This window comes from Hyperolius riggenbachi, chromosome 2 (genome assembly GCF_040937935.1).
Source record: "Hyperolius riggenbachi isolate aHypRig1 chromosome 2, aHypRig1.pri, whole genome shotgun sequence".
NCBI classification, from domain to species: Eukaryota; Metazoa; Chordata; class Amphibia; order Anura; family Hyperoliidae; genus Hyperolius; species Hyperolius riggenbachi.
In genome coordinates, this window is record NC_090647.1 from 161,957,682 (window position 1) to 161,979,943 (window position 22,262).

General features: G+C 43.4%; 1 protein-coding gene across 1 annotated transcript in view; it reads left to right on the forward strand.

Annotated features, from left to right (window-relative positions):
* The window catches only part of EPSTI1 (epithelial stromal interaction 1), a 118,385-nt gene that overhangs the window by 79,026 nt on the left and 17,097 nt on the right, over window positions 1–22,262 (forward strand). The window contains exons 13-15 of the mRNA XM_068265977.1: window positions 9,782–9,868; window positions 10,544–10,603; window positions 12,171–12,254. Of these exons, the coding sequence (XP_068122078.1) occupies window positions 9,782–9,868; window positions 10,544–10,603; window positions 12,171–12,254 (231 nt within the window). The remainder of the gene's footprint in view (window positions 1–9,781; window positions 9,869–10,543; window positions 10,604–12,170; window positions 12,255–22,262) is intronic.

The following is a 22,262-nucleotide window of genomic DNA, read 5'->3' on the forward strand; positions in this document are numbered from 1 at the left end:
TTCAAGCTTTGTGAAATGGTGATTTATCCTGCTGGAAATAGCCATCAAAGGATGGGTACATGGTGGTCATGAAGGGATGGACATGGTCAGAAACAATGCTCAGGTAGCCCGTGGCATTTAAACGATTCCCAATTGGCACTAAGGGGCCTAAAGTGTGCCAAGAAAACATCCCCCACACCATTACACCACACCACCACCAGCCTGCACAGTGGTAACAAGACATGATGGATCCATGTTCTCATTCTGTTTACACCAAATTCTGACTCTATCGAGACTCATCAGACCGGACAACATTTTTCCAGTCTTCAACTGTCCAATTTTGGTGAGCTCATGCAAATTGTAGCCTCTTTTTCCTATTTGTAGTGGAGATGAGTCGTATCCGGTGGGGTCTTCTGCTGTTGTAGCCCATCCTCCTTAAGGTTGTGCCGTGTTGTGGCTTCACAAATGCTTTGCTGCATACCTCGGTTGTAACGTGTGGTTATTTTAGTCAACGTTGCTCTTCTATCAGCTTGAATCAGACGGCCCATTCTCCTCTGGCATCATCAAGGCATTTTCGCCCACAGGACTGCCCACAGGATGTTTTTCCCTTTTTCACACCATTCTTTGTAAACCCTAGAAATGGTTGTGCGTGAAATTTCCGTAACTGAACAGATTGTGAAATACTCAGACCAGCCCATCTGGTACCAACAACCATGCCATACTCAAAATTGCTTAAAGTGAACCAGAGATGAAGCACCCTCATGTATTTTACCATATATATCAGTGGGAACATTAGAGAAAACACCTATCCTGCTCTCTGTTTCATTCTTCACTGCACAGCTTGCTTCTAATCAGCCCTGATAAAATTCCCGACTGAGCATTCAGTCTGGCTTTGCTCAGGAATCATTATAGCTGAATCTGTGTTTTCTTGTGTCTTTTCAAGCCCAAGCCTGCCCCCTTGTGGCTCTGCTCAGGAATCATTATAGCTGAGTCATTATAGCAAAGCCAGACTGAATGCTCAGTCGGGGATTTTATCAGGGCTGATTAGAAGCAAGCTGTGCAGTGAAAAATGAAACAGAGAGCAGGGTAGGTATTTTCTCTAATGTTCCCACTGATATATAGGGTAAAATACATGAGGGTGCTTCGTCTCTGGTTCACTTTAAATCCCCTTTCTTTCCCATTCTGTTTGGAGTTAAGGATATTGTCTTGACCAAGTCAACACCCCTAAATGCATTGAAGCAACTGCCATGTGATTGGTTGATTAGATAATTGCATTAATGAGAAATTGAACAAGTTTTCCTAATAATCCTTTAGGTGAGTGTATAGTTGTGCCACTCCTCAGAGGAGCTCACCATCTAATCCTTACCATACAGAGGTGTAACAATAAGCAGAGAAGCCTCTGGAGTCATGGTGGGGTGGGGGTGGGGGCACAGGACTTTTAACTCTTCTAAAATATAGGGGTTACCTCACCAGCGCAGGGGTTATTATGGTCACTCTTGTTATAGGTGGGGGCAGGGGCGTCTCTAGCCATTTTGTCACTCCAGGCGAGAAATCCTGTGGCGCCCCCCCCCCCCTCGTGATTGCCCACAGCCCCATACCCCCCACCCCACGTGGTGAGCACCACCCCCAAGACCCCCGAAAATCATAATGCAGCAGCGTTTCACAAGAAAAAACACTTATTGCGTCATGGGTTCACCAGAAAATAGTTGTAATGCAGCAGAACGTTTCACCATAAAATATACTTATTGCGGCATGCACTCACACACACCACACACAGTACACACACACACGCACATGCACACGCACACAGTACACACACACTATATACACACACACCGCACACAACATACACACTATACACAGTACACACACACACACACTATAGACACGCACAGTACACATACACACTATATACACACACACACACACACACACACACACACTATATACACACACACACACACACACTACACTATACACACACACACTATACACACGCACACACAGAGCACACTATACACAGCACACAGTAGACATACACTATACACACACACACACACACACACACACACTATGCTGCTACCAGGGGAGGACTGGGACCTTCTGGCCTGGGGGGAAACACAGACTAGAGGCCCGTTATCATGGCAGCCTCATCCCAAATTACTGTATGTCACACATTCACCCCATGTCGTATATGCCAGTAATCACATGGAGCGCCAATGCGGAAATACAGCAAGGACACTCTGTGAACAGTGTGAGAGGTAAAGTACAGGCATCAGGGGGGCACAATACATTTTGAGGAACAACAGCCAGGGTTTCTGTCTTGTCTATAATTCGTGGTTATCGCACACCATGATTATCGCACCTGACAAACACATTGGCCCAAGATTTCCCAACATCTCAGATTGATACATTCAACCAATTTCCACCCAACATTTTTTATCCGATTTGCTAATATCAAAACGCTTGGTCAATCGGCTGTCAAGTCAACAGAAGTATGGCCACTGTAATTCCCTCAAGGCCAATTCCCCCTCCCCCCCCCACATACACCTACCTATGTCCTCCCCTTCACCACCATCTCTACTAATCCCGGTTTTCACTACCTTATAGTGTGTCTGATCCCTTATGCAGAGAAATAATGAGGAGAGAAAAGCTGAAAGAGAGGGAAGAAGATATTTGCCTCACCAGGATTGCACTTTTATTTAGCTTTCCTGTATGACAAGAAGACACAGACACCCAGCACTAGGGAAAGAGAGAAACAAAGGTGAATGAAGGAGGCTGGTGCACACTAGTGTTGGGCGAACATCTAGATGTTCGGGTTCGGGCCGAACAGGCCGAACATGGCCGCGATGTTCGGGTGTTCGACCCGAACTCCGAACATAATGGAAGTCAATGGGGACCCGAACTTTTGTGCTTTGTAAAGCCTCCTTACATGCTACATACCCCAAATTTACAGGGTATGTGCACCTTGGGAGTGGGTACAAGAGGAAAAAAAATTTAGCAAAAAGAGGTTATAGTTTTTGAGAAAATCGATTTTAAAGTTTCAAAGGGAAAACTGTCTTTTAAATGCGGGAAATGTCTGTTTTCTTTGCACAGGTAACATGCTTTTTGTCGGCAAGCAGTCATAAATGTAATACATATAAGAGGTTCCAGGAAAAGGGACCGGTAACGCTAACCCAGCAGCAGCACACGTGATGGAACAGGAGGAGGGTGGCGCAGGAGGAGAAGGCCACGCTTTGTGAGACACAACAACCCAGGCCTTGCATGAGGACAAGAAGCGTGCGGATAGCATGCTTTGTACCGCCATGCAGTCATAAATGTAATAAAGATAAGTGGTTCAATAAACAGGGACCACGCGGCAACGCTAACCCAGCAGCAGCAGACGTGATGGAACAGGAGGAGGCGCAGGAGGAGAAGGCCACGCTTTGTGAGACACAACAACCCAGGCCTTGCATGAGGACAAGAAGCGTGCAGATAGCATGCTTTGTACCGCCATGCAGTCATAAATGTAATAAAGATAAGAGGTTCCATAAACAGGGACCGGCAACGCTAACCCAGCAGCAGCAGCAGCACACGTGATGGAACAGGAGCAGGCGCAGGAGGAGAAGGCCACGCTTTGTGAGACACAACAACCCAGGCCTTGCATGAGGTACCGCCATGCAGTCATAAATGTAATAAAGATAAGTGGTTCAATAAACAGGGACCACGTGGCAACGCTAACCCAGCAGCAGCAGACGTGATGGAACAGGAGGAGGCGCAGGAGGAGAAGGCCACGCTTTGTGAGACACAACAACCCAGGCCTTGCATGAGGACAAGAAGCGTGCAGATAGCATGCTTTGTACCGCCATGCAGTCATAAATGTAATAAAGATAAGAGGTTCCATAAACAGGGACCGGCAACGCTAACCCAGCAGCAGCAGCAGCACACGTGATGGAACAGGAGCAGGCGCAGGAGGAGAAGGCCACGCTTTGTGAGACACAACAACCCAGGCCTTGCATGAGGTACCGCCATGCAGTCATAAATGTAATAAAGATAAGTGGTTCAATAAACAGGGACCACGCGGCAACGCTAACCCAGCAGCAGCAGACGTGATGGAACAGGAGGAGGCGCAGGAGGAGAAGGCCACGCTTTGTGAGACACAACAACCCAGGCCTTGCATGAGGTACCGCCATGCAGTCATAAATGTAATAAAGATAAGTGGTTCAATAAACAGGGACCACGCGGCAACGCTAACCCAGCAGCAGCAGCTGCTTAACCCACTGCTGGACGCTTGAGAGGTCATCCAAGTAATTATCTGGTCCTGTTCTTTTGGATTTGTGAGGGTTGTTGTCCTGGACAACATGGGCGGTATTGAGTGGGTTTTCTTGGGTGCTCCCCTGTGGCCTGTACGTGAACCGTCAGGGGAAACACCTCTTCCCTTGCCCCTTCCTCTTTCACCGGATTTCTTCCTCATTTCACTTATCCTTACAGTACACGCTGACTGGCAGCAGTACAGTGGCAGTACAGAAATGCTATACAGTACCACTATTCCCAGCAGCGACACAGAGCACAATGCTATACAGTGGCGGGTGAGCGGTGTACTACTGTTCCCAGGCCCAGCAGACACAGAGTGGAAGTAAACACAATGCTATATATAGCGTGGCTGAGCGAGGTGCACAGTGGCATTACACACAATGCTATATTAGTCAGGCTAAGCCGTGTACACAGAGTGTCAGAAAACACAATGCTATATATAGCGTGGCTGAGCGAGGTGCACAGTGGCAGTACACACAATGCTATATAGTCAGGCTAAGCCGTGTACACAGAGTGTCAGAAAACACAATGCTATATATAGCGTGGCTGAGCGAGGTGCACAGTGGCAGTACACACAATGCTATATTAGTCAGGCTAAGCCGTGTACACAGAGTGTCAGAAAACACAATGCTATATATATAGGGTGGCTGAGCGAGGTGCACAGTGGCAGTACACACAATGCTATATATAGCGTGGCTGAGCGAGGTGCACAGTGGCAGTACACACAATGCTATATATAGCGTGGCTGAGCGAGGTGCACAGTGGCAGTACACACAATGCTATATATAGCGTGGCTGAGCGAGGTGCACAGTGGCAGTACACACAATGCTATATTAGTCAGGCTAAGCCGTGTACACAGAGTGTCAGAAAACACAATGCTATATATATAGCGTGGCTGAGCGAGGTGCACAGTGGCAGTACACACAATGCTATATATAGCGTGGCTGAGCGAGGTGCACAGTGGCAGTACACACAATGCTATATATAGCGTGGCTGAGCGAGGTGCACAGTGGCAGTACACACAATGCTATATTAGTCAGGCTAAGCCATGTACACAGAGTGTCAAAAAACACAATGCTATATATATAGCGTGGCTGAGCGAGGTACACAGTGGCAGTAAACAATGCTATATATAGTGTGGCTGAGCGAGCGGTGTACTACTGTTCCCAGCAGCGACACACAATGACTGGGGGGGACCCTGGCTAGCGTGGCTGGAGAGCAAACTACCCTGCCTGCCTACCCAAAGCTAAACCCACAGACAAATGGCGGAGATATGACGTGGATCGGGTATTTATTTACCCGAACCACGTGACCGTTCGGCCAATCAGAGCGCGTTCGGGCCCGAACCACGTGACCCGTTCGGCCAATCACAGCGCTAGCCGAACGTTCGGGGAACGTTCGGCCATGCGCTCTTAGTTCGGCCATGTGGCCGAACGGTTTGGCCGAGCACCGTCAGGTGTTCGGCCGAACTCGAACATCACCCGAACAGGGTGATGTTCTGCAGAACCCGAACAGTGGCGAACACTGTTCGCCCAACACTAGTGCACACCAAGAGTTCTTCAGAGCGCTTTTCAAATTTACAGCGATTTGAAAAGCACTGGGCTAATGTTACCCTATGAGGGTGTTCCCACAGCAGTGTTGTGATTTTTTAAAATCACAAACATGCTGCAGGTAGCATTTATTGGAGCGATTCTTTCAAAAATCGCTTTACAAAGTCGCATTCGCGAATTGCTAGCGATTGCTATTGCGATTTTGTCGTGCACTAGCCCAGAGATAGGAGTGGAGTGAGACTGAGAATAGCCTGAGATGGAGCAGAGAGCTAATCTGTATTACAGTCCCACATTACACAGAGGCTAGTTGCCGGTAATATGACTGCTGTCCCTGCCAGTCTCTCACACAAGTCAGAAAGCAGCCCTCATGGAGTCTAGGTACTGTCAAAACTTTTCAACCTGTTTAACACCTTATCTGCACATGCAGTCATTTTAACAATGGGGAGAGACCAGACAGATTTTTTCCCACGGACCCTCCTCTGCATCATGCTGTATATATTTACCAGCTTGCCTGCCCTCTAACTGCACTTTTATCAGCTAGCCTAGTGTTTCATATTACCTTACATCAACAAACCTGAATACAGCAGACACAGGACCAACCCTAAATCACTGTATAAAAGGTGGCCTGGGGGGCAGTCCATGCCTGGCTGCTACACAGTCTCTACATCCACGCAGTTACCAGTAGCAGAGAGAGAGGGACTGAATGAATCTCAGGACTCAGGAGCTGATGCTGTACTCGGATTCCTGACTAGGAGGAGTGCCTTCTCTCACTGACTCATTCATTACTGTGGTTCTTTGAATCAAGCTGACGGAAATGAATGAATCAGTCAGTGAATCAGTTATGAGTGGAGTCAGGCGCTGCTGTTTGCTGCTGCTGTGTAAACTGATACCTGAGTGAGCTGAGAGGCATTTTTTCTCTCACTACTCAGTGCAGCAGCGCCCTTCCCTCCTGTCGCTCTAGGCAAGAATTTATACCTGCCTGATGGCTCAGACGCCTCTTGGTGGTGGAGATAAGGTGGCCCTACTTTTTCCTGGTAGATGGTTTTCCTGGTTCTGGGTTTCACCATGGTGCATTGGGGATGGATTGATGGGGGGCACTTAAATGTTGCTGTGGACCCCACTGTTTGTAGTTATGCCCCTGCTATCATAATCTTAATGTTTCTAACATGGGTCAGACTCATTTTGTGAGGAGAATCATTTAACTTACCAGTTTTTTTGTAGAGCCGGTGGAGGAATCTGGTCTCTTGGCAGCCCACACAAACATGTGGGTGTTTATAAAAACAAGAAAGCATTAGATCGCCGTTTTACACCTCGACCCATATTTCTGCTTGTAGTGATTCACCAAAACAAACGTAAGAAAGAGGCGGCACACCAATGGCTGCAAAACGTTGCTTGTATTGCGGAACAGTGACACTACATGTTACGGACACACAGGTCCTTCATCAGGTGTATAACAGTGGCTAAACACCCATACACTGAATTTATGGGCTCCCAAAAGGTGCCTCACCCAGGCTGGACAACTTGCCCCGTCCAGTTCACCATTAACCCTTAAAGTGGCAAAAATGCATACAAATATATGTAAACCGATAATTCGTAAGTTCATGAGCCCATACATGGTCTGAGGCACTCCTGTGGGCTACTTATAACATAATGCAATGACTACCGTGATTCTAGGCACTTCTGCGTAGACTACCCCAAAAACGATCTGTGGACACAGAGGTTAATGGCATAAGACAAAATAATCCACTGCTGCTTATAAAATGTTAAAACATCATAATAATATAATTGTTTTATAAAAAACATCTGAGAAATAATCTCTCATTCATCCCCCTTGGCGATACAACATCCATCTGGTGGATCCAACGTGCCTCTCATTGTTTTAAAACTTTGTCAAAATCGCCACCATTTGCTGGTAGGACGCATAGACTGGAGTCCTTTCAGGAAGCGCCTAACAATTTGATCTTCTGCAGCCTGGACATTCAAAGCTTATTTACAGCCATTCCTCAAGATGAGGCAATTCAGGTTGTGGAAGACAGGCTGCTTGAGACAAGCATGAGCAATGGCCTGGTGTACTTTTTGTTGGATAGGGTGGAGTTGATTTTGAAATCTAACTATTTCAGATTCCACAGTGACGTGTACTTTCAGAAACAAGGAGCCAGTATGGGTTCACCAGCAGCTCCATCAATTGCCAATATATTTGTGGATTCATTGGAGAGATCATTTTTTCTAAACAATTCAAAGTACAAGGACCATATTTTTAACTATTTTCGTTTTGTTGATGATGTGTAGTTGTTATGGAATGGCCCTGAAGAGCTGCTCCTGGCAATGGTTGAGGAAGCTAATGGTGCTCACCCCACCATTAAATTCTCCTTAGAAAAATCAACGCAGAGCATTCATTTTCTTGATGTCGCGATAGGCGTTAAAAACGGGAAGTTCAATAGTAAACAAGATTAGAGGTAGGCACTATTGTTCTATGATGGGGGTTGTGTACGGTTTAAAATGCCCATGTGGGCTTATGTACATGGGAGAAACCACGCGTCCAGTGCGAACCCGCATACAGGAGCATAAAAGAGATACCTCAAAGTATGCAGCTGGTAAAGAAGAACACGATACTCCTGTGTCTAGACACTTTAAAGAATCAGGTCACAATGCTATGCAGTTAAAATGGTGCATCCTAGAAGCAGTAGATTTACCAGCAAATGGTGTCGATTTTGACAAAGTTTTAAAATCGCCAAGGGGGATGAATGAGAGATTACCTCTCAGATGTTTTTTATAAAACAATTATATTATGATGTTTTAACATTGTATAAGCAGCAGTGGGTTATTTTGTCTTATGCCATTAACCTCTGTGTTCACAGGTCATTTTTGGGGTAGTCTACGTAGAAGTGCCCAGTATCACGGTCAGTCATTAAATTATGTTATACTGTAGGTAGTCGCAGGAGTGCCTCAGACTGTGTATGGACTCATGAACTTACGAATTATCCGTTTACATACATTTGTATGCATTTTTGTCACTTTAAGGGTTAATGATGAACTGGGCGTGGCAAGTTGTCCAGCCTTGGTGAGGCACCTTTTGGGAGCCCATAAATTCAGTGTATGGGTGTTTAGCCACTATTATACACCTGATAAAGGACCTGTGTGTCCATAACATGTAATGTCACTGTTCCGTAATACAAGCAACGTTTTGCAGCCATTGGTGTGCTGCCTCTTTCTTACGTTTGGTTGTACCAGGACCGTCTGAGCAATCCGGTCGAGGCAAGGCACCGGCATAACCCTAGGCAAGTTCATCTGGGTGCTGTCTCCTTGGAACACACATTGGTGAAGCTATTCACCAAAACAAACACTGGACTATTTAGTGTAGGCAAATGTCTTTTGTGATGAAAGAACAGTGCTGCAATGATCAATGAAATTCGAGGGTGCCGCCGCTACACATTTCTCTGTTCATAATGGCATGGTTCAGAATACGCATGATTCACAAAGCTTTTTCACCTGATTTCCTTTGTTTTCACCTTATTTATGTTACATTTGTAAGCTCCCAAAGAGCAAAAGTATAATATAATTAAAATAAGAAAAGTTATATTGAAATGAAGTTAATCAAGAACAACTTACTTTGAGTGATTATTTTGCCTGTAAATGTGCTGAGAGGTTATTTTTATCAATTAGGTGATAAATAAGTCATTTATGATAAGTTTTGTGAATAGAGCCCTATATAATATAGTATATACTTAATATAGTATATACTGTATGTATGTAGTATGTACCGGTAGTATGTAATTGTTCATATTGTCATTTTTAAATGCCATAGGAGATAATTTGTAGTATATAAATTGCAATAATAATTTACATACCATGGAGCATGATCACTTTGCTTCTCTTTATTATGAAGATTCCAGAGTTTGAAGCAATCCTGTCCAAAATATATTACCTTCATTAATAACTCCAGTGCTTTCTTATTGCAGAGTAGCCGACAGTCCTACAGACAGCAGCAAAAGGAGCAAGAAGATCGGCAGCTGCAGCAGCAGATAAAGGAGGAGCAGTGCAGAAAGGTATCCCTAGATAATACACCTACACATGATGCATTTGAATTCAGCTGATTTTCACTTTCCAAGCTGCGGTGAAACCATCAGCAGAAGAGTAAGCCCACACTGCTGTTAAGTTATTTTGATTGTTGATTAAGGCACGAAGGATAAAGCGTTATGCTGGGTTTACACGATACGTTTTGTTGTAAGAATCGTTCTGATAAATGCCTTTGATGATAAAATTCCAAAATGTCCGATGTTTCCGATCGATTCATTTTTTATAGAAGTCAATGGAAGAAAGATAAGAAAAACGAGTGGAAGATAAAAGAATCGAGCAGAAAATCGCATGGCTAATAAATCAAGCGCCGAATCGAACGCAAAAACGTATCTTGTAAACCCAGCATAAGACCTGAAGTAAATGCAAAAGAGGCTTTTGGCTTTCTGATAACAAAAGTTTAAACAGCAACAAGCTTTGCAGCTTCCCCATATCTCTAATAGAGATGGTCAATGATATGCTAATAAATCCTACTTGCATGCAACTGCAATGCAAAAAGTATGCAAGTTGGAATTTGGCCAATCAGAATAGGCAGGAAGTGCAATTAGGAAAGGTACATAACATCTTCTGATCAGTTTATTGTAGTAGCAATGAGTTGCATGTAAGTTTGCGTTAATCATTTGTTTATGTTTTATCACAATCCACAGCAAAAAGAGGAAGAAGAGGAGAGAAAGCGGCAGAGTTTGGCAGAAGCACAGCGTAGACAGGTATGGCCAGACACTAGGGAAGCATACAGTCTCATTATATAACACATGAACTGCTGGAGTGAAGGATTTCAGCTCAGTGATATTTCATGTATTGGTATTCCCTGTACTTCTGCCATGTTAGGAAGCTGTGCTAGCCGAAGGCCGCACAAAACTGTATGGAGCAAAATCACAATTCATGAACCCAGGAGGACCCCATGTTTCTACTAGGCCAACACATAGCTACTATTCTGAAGATGGAAAAGAGTAATGTGATGTAAATGGGAAAAATTAACTTTATTAAGTTTACCTTTATTCTAAAGAAAAATAACAAATCCTCTGCTATCTAGCCAGAAACACCCTATTATTATTATCATCATCATTATAATAATGTATTTTTATAGCACTGACATCTTTCACAGTGCTTTTTACACAGAGTACATAGTCATGTGACATGTCACTGACTCTCCTCAGTGGAGCTCACAATATGATCTCTACCATACAGAGGTGTATCGATAGGGGAAGCAGCCATAATCACATGGTATTGAGAAAGCCATGTCACTTAGATAACCAATGAGAGGGCAGGAAATACCCCAGCCTTCATTAAAGAAGTGGCGGCAATTAGTGGCGAGGGGACTGAGAATTGGCCCCGTGGGTGGGAAGTGCTTTCAGTTGATTGCAAGGTCTCTTCTGTAGCCCCCTAGACATGTAGCGTTTGCCACTTTTTCGGGTGATGAAGCTGGGCTTGTGGAAACACATGATGCAGCCCTAGTTCTTTAGGCAGGGGTCACACTTGTCAGCTTTCGTGCGCGTTTTCTGCACAGAAAAACTGTTTTCAACTGAGAACTCATGTTAATCAATGAGCTAGGTCACACTTGAGGCAGGGGTCACACTTACCGGCTTTCGTACGCGTTTTCTGCACAGAAAAACTGACTTCAACTGAGAACTCATGTTAATCAATAAGCAAGGTCACACTTTAATGCAGATTTCGCATGCAGAAAAAAAACTGACATCTTGCGCAATTTGTCAGTTTTCTCTATAAATTACATTGGGTGCTGTAAGGCAGGGGTCACATTTGTCTTTCAGTTTTCTGCAAAGTGTAGAAACTGAAAGACAAGTATGACCCCTGCCTGAATGCAGATTTCGCACGCAGAAAAAAAACTGAGATCTTGCGCAATTTGTCAGTTTTCTCTATAAATTACATTAGCTGTTGTAAGGTAGAGGTCACACTTGTCTTTCAGTTTTCTGAAAAGTGTAGAAACTGAAAGACAAATGTGACCCCTGCCTCACACACACGATGCTGGCAGTTTTTAGTGTACTGGCAGTTCACACTTATAACACTTCTTTATAGAGAGAATTGTGCTAGATGTGCCCAAGCGTACTTGTGTTACCCTTATTTGCATCACATAAATATATGTGTATTAATTGTTCATATTGTCAGTTAAATGCTGTAGGAGATAATTTGTAGCATATAAATGGCAATAATAATAACTTATATAACATCTCTTTATTATGAAGTTTTCATAGTCGGATGCAGCCCCATCCCAAAAATGTTACCTGCTTGAATAGCTCCAGTGCTCTCTTATTACAGGCAAGCCGGCAGTCCTACAGACAGCAGCAAAAGGAGCAAGAAGATCGGCAGCTGCAACAGATGAAGGAGGAGCAGCGCAGAAAGGTATCCTCAGATAATTCAAACATTAAAGTCTATGAATAATGCATCTACCCAGTTCTTCTTCATATACACAGTACATGTAATGCACTTTCCTAACTGTATTTCCGATAGGGATTTCTTTTTTTATCAAAAAGGTGAACCTATGATTATTTTGGGGTTGGGGTTGGGGAAGGGACACACAATTTTCCTGATAGTGGTCCTTTAAGTTCACGGTGGAATTTGTCCTGTGTTCCCTGTAAAAAGAGGAAAGCATTGGAAAGGAAAGTCACACAGCATGTTATGCAGGCGTTGTGTCACGTACAATGAAGCATACAGTAAATGAAAAGTATGCTACCTTGTCAATGTGAATGCGTACGTTGTGCCGTATTGCACTACATGCAGTACATTGGCATACCTCACTCGGTAAGATTGCACTATACACATTGTCAACATAACAAAGATTTAAAATTGCAGTGCAACTTTCTACATTACAATTCCTCTGTTACGTTGCACTGCAATTCCCCGCAGTGAATGAGCCCTAATAGAGACATTTTAGTATGTTTCTGACACACACAAAAAGTCATTGAGAGGTTTTTCTTATTCACTTTCATTTTGTCCCATCCATTTTTCAACTTAAATTGTGACCCGTCAGGTGCTTGTGACTTTGGCATACAACCACTGAGACATGTATATCGAATCTGTAACATAAATCGCCGAGCAGCTGACAAATAAAATTGATTAGTTTTGTTAGCTAACCTTTTATTTTCCATAGCATTTATAAATCTGTCACCAAGGTGTTATTGCATTAACTTCTGTCAGCCGCTCACATTTGCCATCGCTGTTCCACAAAGACACTGCGTTTTTTTTCCCCTCTACTTAATATTGCATTAAGCTTCTTCTCGGAGACCTTTTTTTTTCTTCTTTTTTTTTGCAGCTGCATCAATCATTCTTCTCTCCTGTGATGTATCTTTTATGCTTCCTTCAAACCATTTTTCTCCTCTGCATTACCCTAATCATCCCGCTGACTGACTTCCACATTTGTTAAATCACCTTTTATTCTTGCCGGCATTTCATCAACTTCAGATAATCCTCTGGCTATTTTCACAGCCACATCAGGGTTTTTTACTTCTGTTTTGAAAGTGTAATTAGACAGTTTCATACAGTTTTAATATCACATCCTGATTTTTTAATTTTGGTTATAGACCTATAAATTTTCCTGACTAGCACCAAGGTAATTGCCACGCATTTTATATAAGCGAGTGGAAATAAAGATTTAGGAGTGGGTTTCCTGTGTGGAATAATGTGCATGTACAGGAAGTACACTTGGGGTGATTTACTGAAGATGTCAAGCATAGTGAGCCTCTCTATTTCCTTCAGTCGTGTGTAAGCCGTCCGTATCTTTCCAAATTCACCAGCCCAGGGTTGAAAGTTTTCAACTTTAACCCTTTAGCAGTCAATTTATTTAGAGGTTTGCAAGTGCTCCAGGCCAATTTATTTAGGCATTTTTTTATTTATTTGTTACATTTCCTTGCAAATAATTAGTACTGCTATAATGTGTATTTATGGCCACTTGTCACTAGGCGCAGTGTGAGATAATAACAGAGGACTTCTGCTTTCAGTTTCTATATTTTCTGTTAGCAGAGAGAGACATCAAAGAATTCCAAGAATTTACAGCACAAGTTCTGCTGACTAAGAGCAAAAGCAGCTCACTTATCTCAAACAAGATAATTCATTTGAAGCTAATGGGTTAAGGCTCCTTTTACACTTAGCGCGGTATTTCACATTGCCCAAAAGTGCTACATCCCTTCGCAGAAGTAGTGATAATACCATGGAGCTATCACATTGACCACAGTGCAGCGTGATGCAGAGTTTCCTGGTATGTCACCACAAGAGCTGCAGTAAGGTTGTGTGACTTGTCTTGGCTGTTGGGGTGCGATTGTATAGTAATCACACCATAAATCAACCCACTCATAGATCCAACTTTACCTCTATTGGACAGACAGCCCCTGCTTACAAAAATTCTCCATCCTTTCTTCTTCAGTTGGCCCCTTTTTTATGCCTGATTGACATCACATTTGTGTACATAAATGTCTTTATTTACTAAGAGGGTATATTTGAATGTTAATATAAAGAAAAAAACACAGGATCACTATGATTTGTGAAATGAAAACCTCTTTTGTTCATGAATTCTTCATGGTATACATGCCTTAAAGAGGAACATCAGGCTAAACAAACATACTGACATTAAGTTACATTAGTTATGTCAATTAAAATAGATAGGTAATATAATCTCTTACCCACACTGTTGTAAAAGAACAGGCAAATGTTTGTGATTTCATGGGGGCAGCCATCTTTTTGGTTGAAAGGAGGTGACGGAGCATGAGACACAGTTCCAACTATCTTGTGTCCTAATTATCCCTCCCAGCTGCATGCGCTAGGCAATGAGAACAACACCAGAAATACCATCATGTTTTGCACAGCATCAGGTAAAAAATGCCTGGGCAAATTTCTTTTCCGTGCTGCTGAGTAGATTTTTAGTCTGGAGGTTCACTTTAAAGTGTGTAGCAATGGGGCCCGGTCCAATTAACTTTTTCTCCTAGCTTATATTTTCGCATTATAAATCCTTATCCCTCATCCCCTCCCAGCCCTCTCTTATCCTTATCCCTCATTCTTTCCTCCCAGCCCTCTCTTATCCTTATCCCCCATTCCTTCCCCCAGCCCTCTCTTATCCTTATCCCTCATTCCTTCCCCCCAGCCCTCTCTTATCCTTATCCCTCATTCCTTCCCCCCAGCCCTCTCTTATCCTTATCCCTCATTCCTTCCCCCAGCCCTCTCTTATCCTTATCCCTCATTCCTTCCCTCCAGCCCTCTCTTATCCTTATCCCTCATTCCTTCCCCCAGCCCTCTCATATCCTTCATTCCCTCCCCCCAGCCCTCTCTTATCCTTATCCCTCATTCCTTCCTCCCAGCCCTCTCTTATCCTTATCCCTCATTCCTTCCCCCAGCCCTCTCTTATCCTTATCCCTCATTCCTTCCCCCAGCCCTCTCTTATCCTTATCCCTCATTCCTTCCCCCAGCCCTCTCTTATCCTTATCCCTCATTCCCTCCCCCCAGCCCTCTCTTATCCTTCATTCCCTCCCCCCAGCCCTCTCTTATCCTTCATTCCCTCCCTCATCCTTCATTCCCTCCCCCCAGCCCTCTCTTATCCTTCATTCCCTCCCTTATCCTTCATTCACTCCCCCCAGCCCTCTCATATCCTTATCCCTCATTCCTTCCCCCCAGCCCTCTCTTATCCTTATCCCTCATTCCTTCCCCCCAGCCCTCTCTTATCCTTATCCCTCATTCCTTCCCCCAGCCCTCTCATATCCTTATCCCTCATTCCTTCCCCCCAGCCCTCTCATATCCTTATCCCTCATTCCTTCCCCCCAGCCCTCTCATATCCTTATCCCTCATTCCTTCCCCCCAGCCCTCTCTTATCCTTATCCCTCATTCCTTCCCCCCAGCCCTCTCTTATCCTTATCCCTCATTCCTTCCCCCCAGCCCTCTCTTATCCCTCATTCCTTCCCCCCAGCCCTCTCTTATCCCTCATTCCTTCCCCCCAGCCCTCTCTTATCCTTTATTCCCTCCCTCCAGCCCTCACTCTCCTCAGCCCTCTCTTTCCTCCTTAACCCTCATTCCATCCACCCAGCCTCCTCTCTCCTTATCCCTCTTTCCTTTACCATCCCTCTCTTTCCTCATTATCCTTCATTCCCTCTCCCACAGCCCTTTCTTCTACTCATCCCTCATTCCTCCCCCCCCCCCCCCCCCCCAGCCTATCTTTCCTCCTAACCCCTCGTTCCTTCCCCCCATCCCTCTCATTCCTCCTTAGCCCTCACTCAACTAATCCCCCCCCCTCCTCCGGCAGCTGTGGGATTTCCAGAGGGGGCACAGTTCCAGTGCTTGCCATAGGTGCTATCTTCCCTAGATACGCCACTGGTCATATGTATCTCATATGTTGTACTGGCATAGCCATGTGAACCACAAACAATTCCGGGCACGCTATTCAGTGTACTTGGCGAACAAAGGGGATTCTGATTCTGATTCTAATCCCCTCTGCCAATGTCGGGGGAAACCTGACAGTCAGCGCAGTATTCCAGAGCCTGACTCTGCAGTATCATCCTACGCTCACAGGGTGGCATAATTTATGGGCAGAGATGCGTAGAAATTGGCACTGCATTTGGGTCAAGCTCCAGGGGTCTGCTCTGACACTCAGGTTTGCCAGGGATTTGACAGAGGGTATTACACTCTTACACTAATGAGGATGAAGAAGAATGTCACTAATGGCTAGTACAGTCACCTTTCTGTATGGGACCGCCTTCACATTTCAATTGCAAATACACTTGAGTTATTCTCAGTATTTGGCCCTGTTCACATTCTGTTGTAACCACACCCAGATTTCCCCAAACTACATGTATATTAATTTTTCATGGAGCACACTTGTATGTACAGCACAGATTTTTTTTATCCTTATAGTCATACCTACTTGCAGACCAGGCGGTTGGTGTTGGGTTAAATACACTAGGTGCAAATAGGCTAGGTATGCTCCTGGTGTAGTGAGATCATATCCTTCACCCAAAATGTTTTCCCTGAAAGATATTTTTCTTTGTTAGAAATTAAAGAGGTAGGACCTTTGTTTATTCACTCTCTGTGTAGCACACCTGTTGCAGGCACACACTGGAGGCAAAGCCTTGGCCAGTTCCCTCAATTAGATTGAATTGAACCAATTATATTTTCAAAGTTGTATGCAGGAAAAGAAAGGAAAGACATCCGGCACTGCAGTAGACGTATTGTACTTTAATTTTGTTCAGGCTGTATTCATACAAGTGCATGCAACATACTTGTCAGCAATATTGTGTCAAACGATACAGTCCTACCGTGGGTATGTGGCAGCAGGTGCAGGGTGCAATACGGGCAGCCTAACGGCCGTTTCGCACGGCGGTGCTTCTTCTGAGGCTGATCCAAGTGTGTTGCATGCACTTGTATGAATACAGCCTGAACAAAATTAAAGTACAATACGTCTACTGCAGTGTCGGATGTCTTTCCTTTCTTTTCCTGCATACAATATCTACTCATGTATATATCCTGAGCATGCAGTCTATCACCCTGGGCTTGTCTTAAAGGGATATCCTGCCGGCCTATCCAGAGCCAGCCGTATGTAGTGCCGACCTTCTATGAACTTTCTTCTTTTGTGCATATGTTTTAATATTTTCAAAGTTGTCTATCTACCCTTACATACACTGACCTTAAACATACCTCCTCCCTGTGGAATGAATGTGTCACTGCTGTAAACCCAGCAAAAGCTGTAGGGGTGAAAAGAAAAGCAATACATTATAGTGTCCGCTATGTGTTGACTTATGAACAAGTGAGAAAAACAGAGAAGATTTCTGGGTGTGTTTTGGGGCTTGTTGTAGGGGCACCACTTCCGGATCTGGTCTAGCACGGTTCCACCTTATGTGGATCAAAGTGTCACTAAGATCTTCTTCAGTCCCACGCTGCACCAAGACATAACGGTATTACGTTGGCGGGCATGCAAGGGGGTGGAGCTACAGTGCTGTTGCTGGTCCTCTCCCGCTGATGCAGGATCACCTCTTGCAATAAATCGAGGACGTATAGACCTTCCATATGCCAGCAGCAGAATAATTTTCACAATCATCTATGTCCTCTCCAGCACACTGGAAAAAAATCAGATTGTAAAGTGTTCAAAACTTCCTATACTATAGATTTTCTAAAAGCTGACAGGCTATAGAATGTAAATATAGTATTGTTAATAGTTATCATTTATTACATCTAATAATCATTGCATCAATATGTATTGCATTCATATGACAGTAAAAAAGGTAATTACGTAAGCCAAAGATAGGAAGCTTATACTAAAGCCTTAACAATGCCTCTGGCCCAGTCCCCAGTACCCCCCATTCAGGATTGTATCCCTTCTCATTCTGCAATTGTGTTCGACAAGTTCCCCTACCCCTCTCTTCCAAAGCCCCCCCCCCCCCATATCATGTACCATGTGGGCTGCAGGGGCGCAACAATAGACCTTGAAAGGGATGCAGCTGCAGGGGGGCCCAGAAGCCACAGGGGGCCCGTCCTGATGGAATGGCAACTAAGAGCAAGGAGAGAAAAAAACTTTCTGCTTTCCCACAATTGTTCTAATGACTGCATCTGCTCAGCCACTGACAAGGAATCATACAAAGTTTTGCAGACAGATTTGTAGACAGTCCTTATTCAGTGTTCACTGTTCAGCAGGATCTTGTGTACAGCGCTGTTTGGGAGGGGGGGGGGGGGGGTCTGGTGGGAGGTGGCCCCATCCAAAGTTTTGCAGGGGGGACCAGTGATTTCTAGTTACGCCACTGGTGGGCTGGTATAGCTCAGTGTGTGGAGCCCTACATGGTCAAGGCTCTGAATTCTGCCTGCATTGGCACGGTTCTTAAATTAAAAAAAAAAATGTATATATAAAAACACATTATCAAGTATACTGCTGAAACCTGTCATTTAACCATGTTTAAATGACCATTTTTTCCTGCCATAACTTTAAAATCCATTTTTCGACAACTACAAGGTATTTTTTGAGAATTTTTATTTTTTACTTGATCCCAGTTCTTCCTTACATGCAAATTAGCCAATTTGCTGATTATGGCCCATAGTGGGGTTTTTTTTTTATAATTATTATTATTTATTTATTTTTTTTCTGGTTGGACTTGATGGACGGATGCCTTTTTTCTACTAAACTAAATATGTAACTATGAGTTACGCTATTAGCATGATCCGCATTACACGAGTAGCGCAACCATTGCTACGGTAATAAGCGTTACTATTGATAACACTTGTTAGTAACACGCATTACCGTAGCAACGGTCACGCTACTCGAGTACCACGGGTCCCGATAATAGCGTAACTCACGGGACTTGCTGCCAGAAGTAAGGGTAATATTGCCGTGCACTTTTTGTGCACAGCAATATTACTGTGTTTTTATGCATCAGGCCCCTGATATATTATATTTGCAAATTTTGCATAAATATAGTAACCAAAAATACAGTAACCTTTGCTGTTTAATGATTCTCACCCGCTGTTCTTTCTTCTAAAAGATTTTTTTCGTCCTGTCACTTCACTAAGCACACTGGTGTCACAGTAAAAGCTATGTTCCATACTTATGAAGCAGCTTTTAGTAAAAGTCACAAAACTAATACAAGCATTAGCCTTTCCAATGACCTTTTTGTGAAGCTGGACGCTCGATACTTTGACAGTGTATCGTTTTAGAGCTGCTTTCTGATGTGCCACAGCTGAAGTACCTTTCCTCTGCTAATGGCAGCCTAAAATAATAACAAAACAAAATAATACATCTTTCTGACAGCAGTGATGATTTTTAAAGCAGAACTACAGTCAAAAGTTCCACTTTGCTCCTATAGATTAGCCACACTATTCTAAGATTTTTGCACACATTTTGTTTTGTAAAAAGTGGCTACAAAGGTTTAATAGTCTCTAAAAAAAGATAAATGTGCTCCTTACAGATTGAATTTAATATTTTGCAGGGTAAACTGTCTTTATCAAGATGGCAGCTTTCATGCTAGAAGAATGTTACCATTTTTACACAGATTACATTACTTTTGGGACAAAGGAAGGTAGGATGACTATATACTCAAAAAAGCAGTTGGGGTTTATAATGCTAGACTGTAGTTCAAGATTAAGGTGGAATAGGCAAGATAGCAATTTAGGCCCAACCCTGATGGCCATCTGGCTTTTTCTTGTTTAATTTGGTGGGGCTAGCATCAAGCAGGCCCCTTGTCTATTTACAGACCCCCAAGCAGCTGCCTAATGCTGGGTGCACACGATGCGTTTTTTCGGTCGATTTTCCGTCCAATCGATTTCCGATTCATTTCGGTTATCTTTTCTTATCTATTTCCATTCCCTTCTATCGATTTCCGATTCATTTCTGTTATCTTTTCTTATCTATTTCCATTCCCTTCTATCAGAAATCGATCAGAAAAACGATCAAAAATAAGATTGGACATGTCGGAAATTATCAAACCATCTATCCAACACAAAATTGCATGGTGTGTACCTAGCATAAGATGGCGTGTTCTGGCTCTAAGCAGCCTTGTTTTACCTTGGAGGATTTTCTAAGATGTACAACTAGTAAAAGTGGTCACCACCAGTCTCTATGTCTGCTTGCAAAGCCTCTTCTCCACTTTCTCAATTTTAAATATGCGTTCAGAAACTGTTCAATGACTTGAGTGTCAAATCCACGGATGAAGTGAAAATTCTATATGTGGAAATCATTAATTCTAATAAAGCTTCTGTATTAGGAACCCTAGAATACACTACATGTTTTAGGCGGAGCCCTTTCTCCACTGATTACAACTTTAAGCTGCTGATCGATTGGCTGGCAGCTGTTAACCAGCAGCTCGAGTATTAAACTGGCTGTATTTAATTCACCCCGTAGCCAATGAGAATGGGGCTGTGCTCGCTCTGCACCTGCTCAACCATTCTATACACTATTCCACTACATGACTGCAGGGTTGAGCTTATCCTGCGGCAGTAATAGAATTCTTTGTTATCAGTACCATAAATATTCCAGTTCCAGTTACTGATTTTGCCTCCAGGAAAAATTTAGCTCTGTTTTTCAACATATTGAACTTGCATTTGTAAGTGTGTTGGAGACGGTAACACTTGATGACACATTTTTATTACATCATGTTTGAATATTGAATCTGAATGTTTCTTTTTTATCTTGAACTGAAAGTACCAGTATATGAAGGGGAAGAGTCTAATGTATGAAGAATTTGCCATTTCTGCGTATGGATATCATAATGTAGAACATAAAATGATTTTGTCAAATCCTTCAGGCTCTGCTTTTTATATGAATTTTACAGAACATTATTTTAAATTAATGTTGCACTAAAAGACTCTTCACAGGATCATAAATCTAAAGGCGGCCATACATCACTCGATGTATGGCCAGATCAACCATAAGATAGATCCCTCTCTGATCCAATCTCAGTGGAAATGGGCCATAACTGCCCTTCTCAGTGACCTCTGTTTGCCTGCTCACTTATGCCTCTCCCAGACAGTCTGAACTCCTCCCTCTTTAGTTGCTTGCACTCAAGGGGAAGCATAGATTGTGGATTCACCTGAGAGAGCAGTTGGACTCTCACTCCTGCATGCTCACATGACTAAAGAAGGAGTGCTTCTGCCTGGGTGTGGCCCAGTGCACACCAAAAACCTCTAGCAGATCTGCAAAACACTACAGGTTTTTGAAGGCAGATTTCAGAGCGATTCTAGGCATGTTTTCTAAACATGCCTAGCGTTTTTTGGAGCGTTTTTGTGTAGCAGATTACAAATATTGTTACAGTAAAGCTGTTACTGAACAGCTACTGTAACAAAAACGCCTGGTAAACCGCTCTGATCTAGCGTTTTTCAGAGCGGTTTTCCACTTTCCTATACTTTAACATCGAGGCAGAAACGCCTCAAATCTTAAAAATGCTGCAGCCCCTGAGTTTGCGTTTGTGGAAAAAAACGACCCGCTCTAGTGTGCACCATCCCATTCACTTTCATTAGCCAAGCGGTTTTCCTCCTGCAAAGCGTTTTAAAAAACGCTTTAGAACCGCTCTGATGTGCACCAGCCCTGAGAGTGGAGGGATCAGTGAGCAAGCAGCTAGTGGTTGTCGAAGAGGACTCATGTACATGTACCCATGTAGCACGTATTTTCCTTTAAAAATTCAATTTTTTACAAATCTTTTTAATGCACCATTCATTTAAATGTGATTGGGTGACCAGCTAATCAAGATAATGTTTTGCTAAATGCATATAAAATCTTTGCCTGTACTTGAGCATTTAATCCCCCTGGTGGGCTATACTCTTTTCCCCGTGTCGGGTCACTTCCTTACTATTGATGAGCACAAATTTTGCATAATCGTAATCATTTTTCTCATTGTAATTTGCAATTACAATGCTAAATTGTAATGCAAAATTTCAAGAGAAATCATCATTAATTGC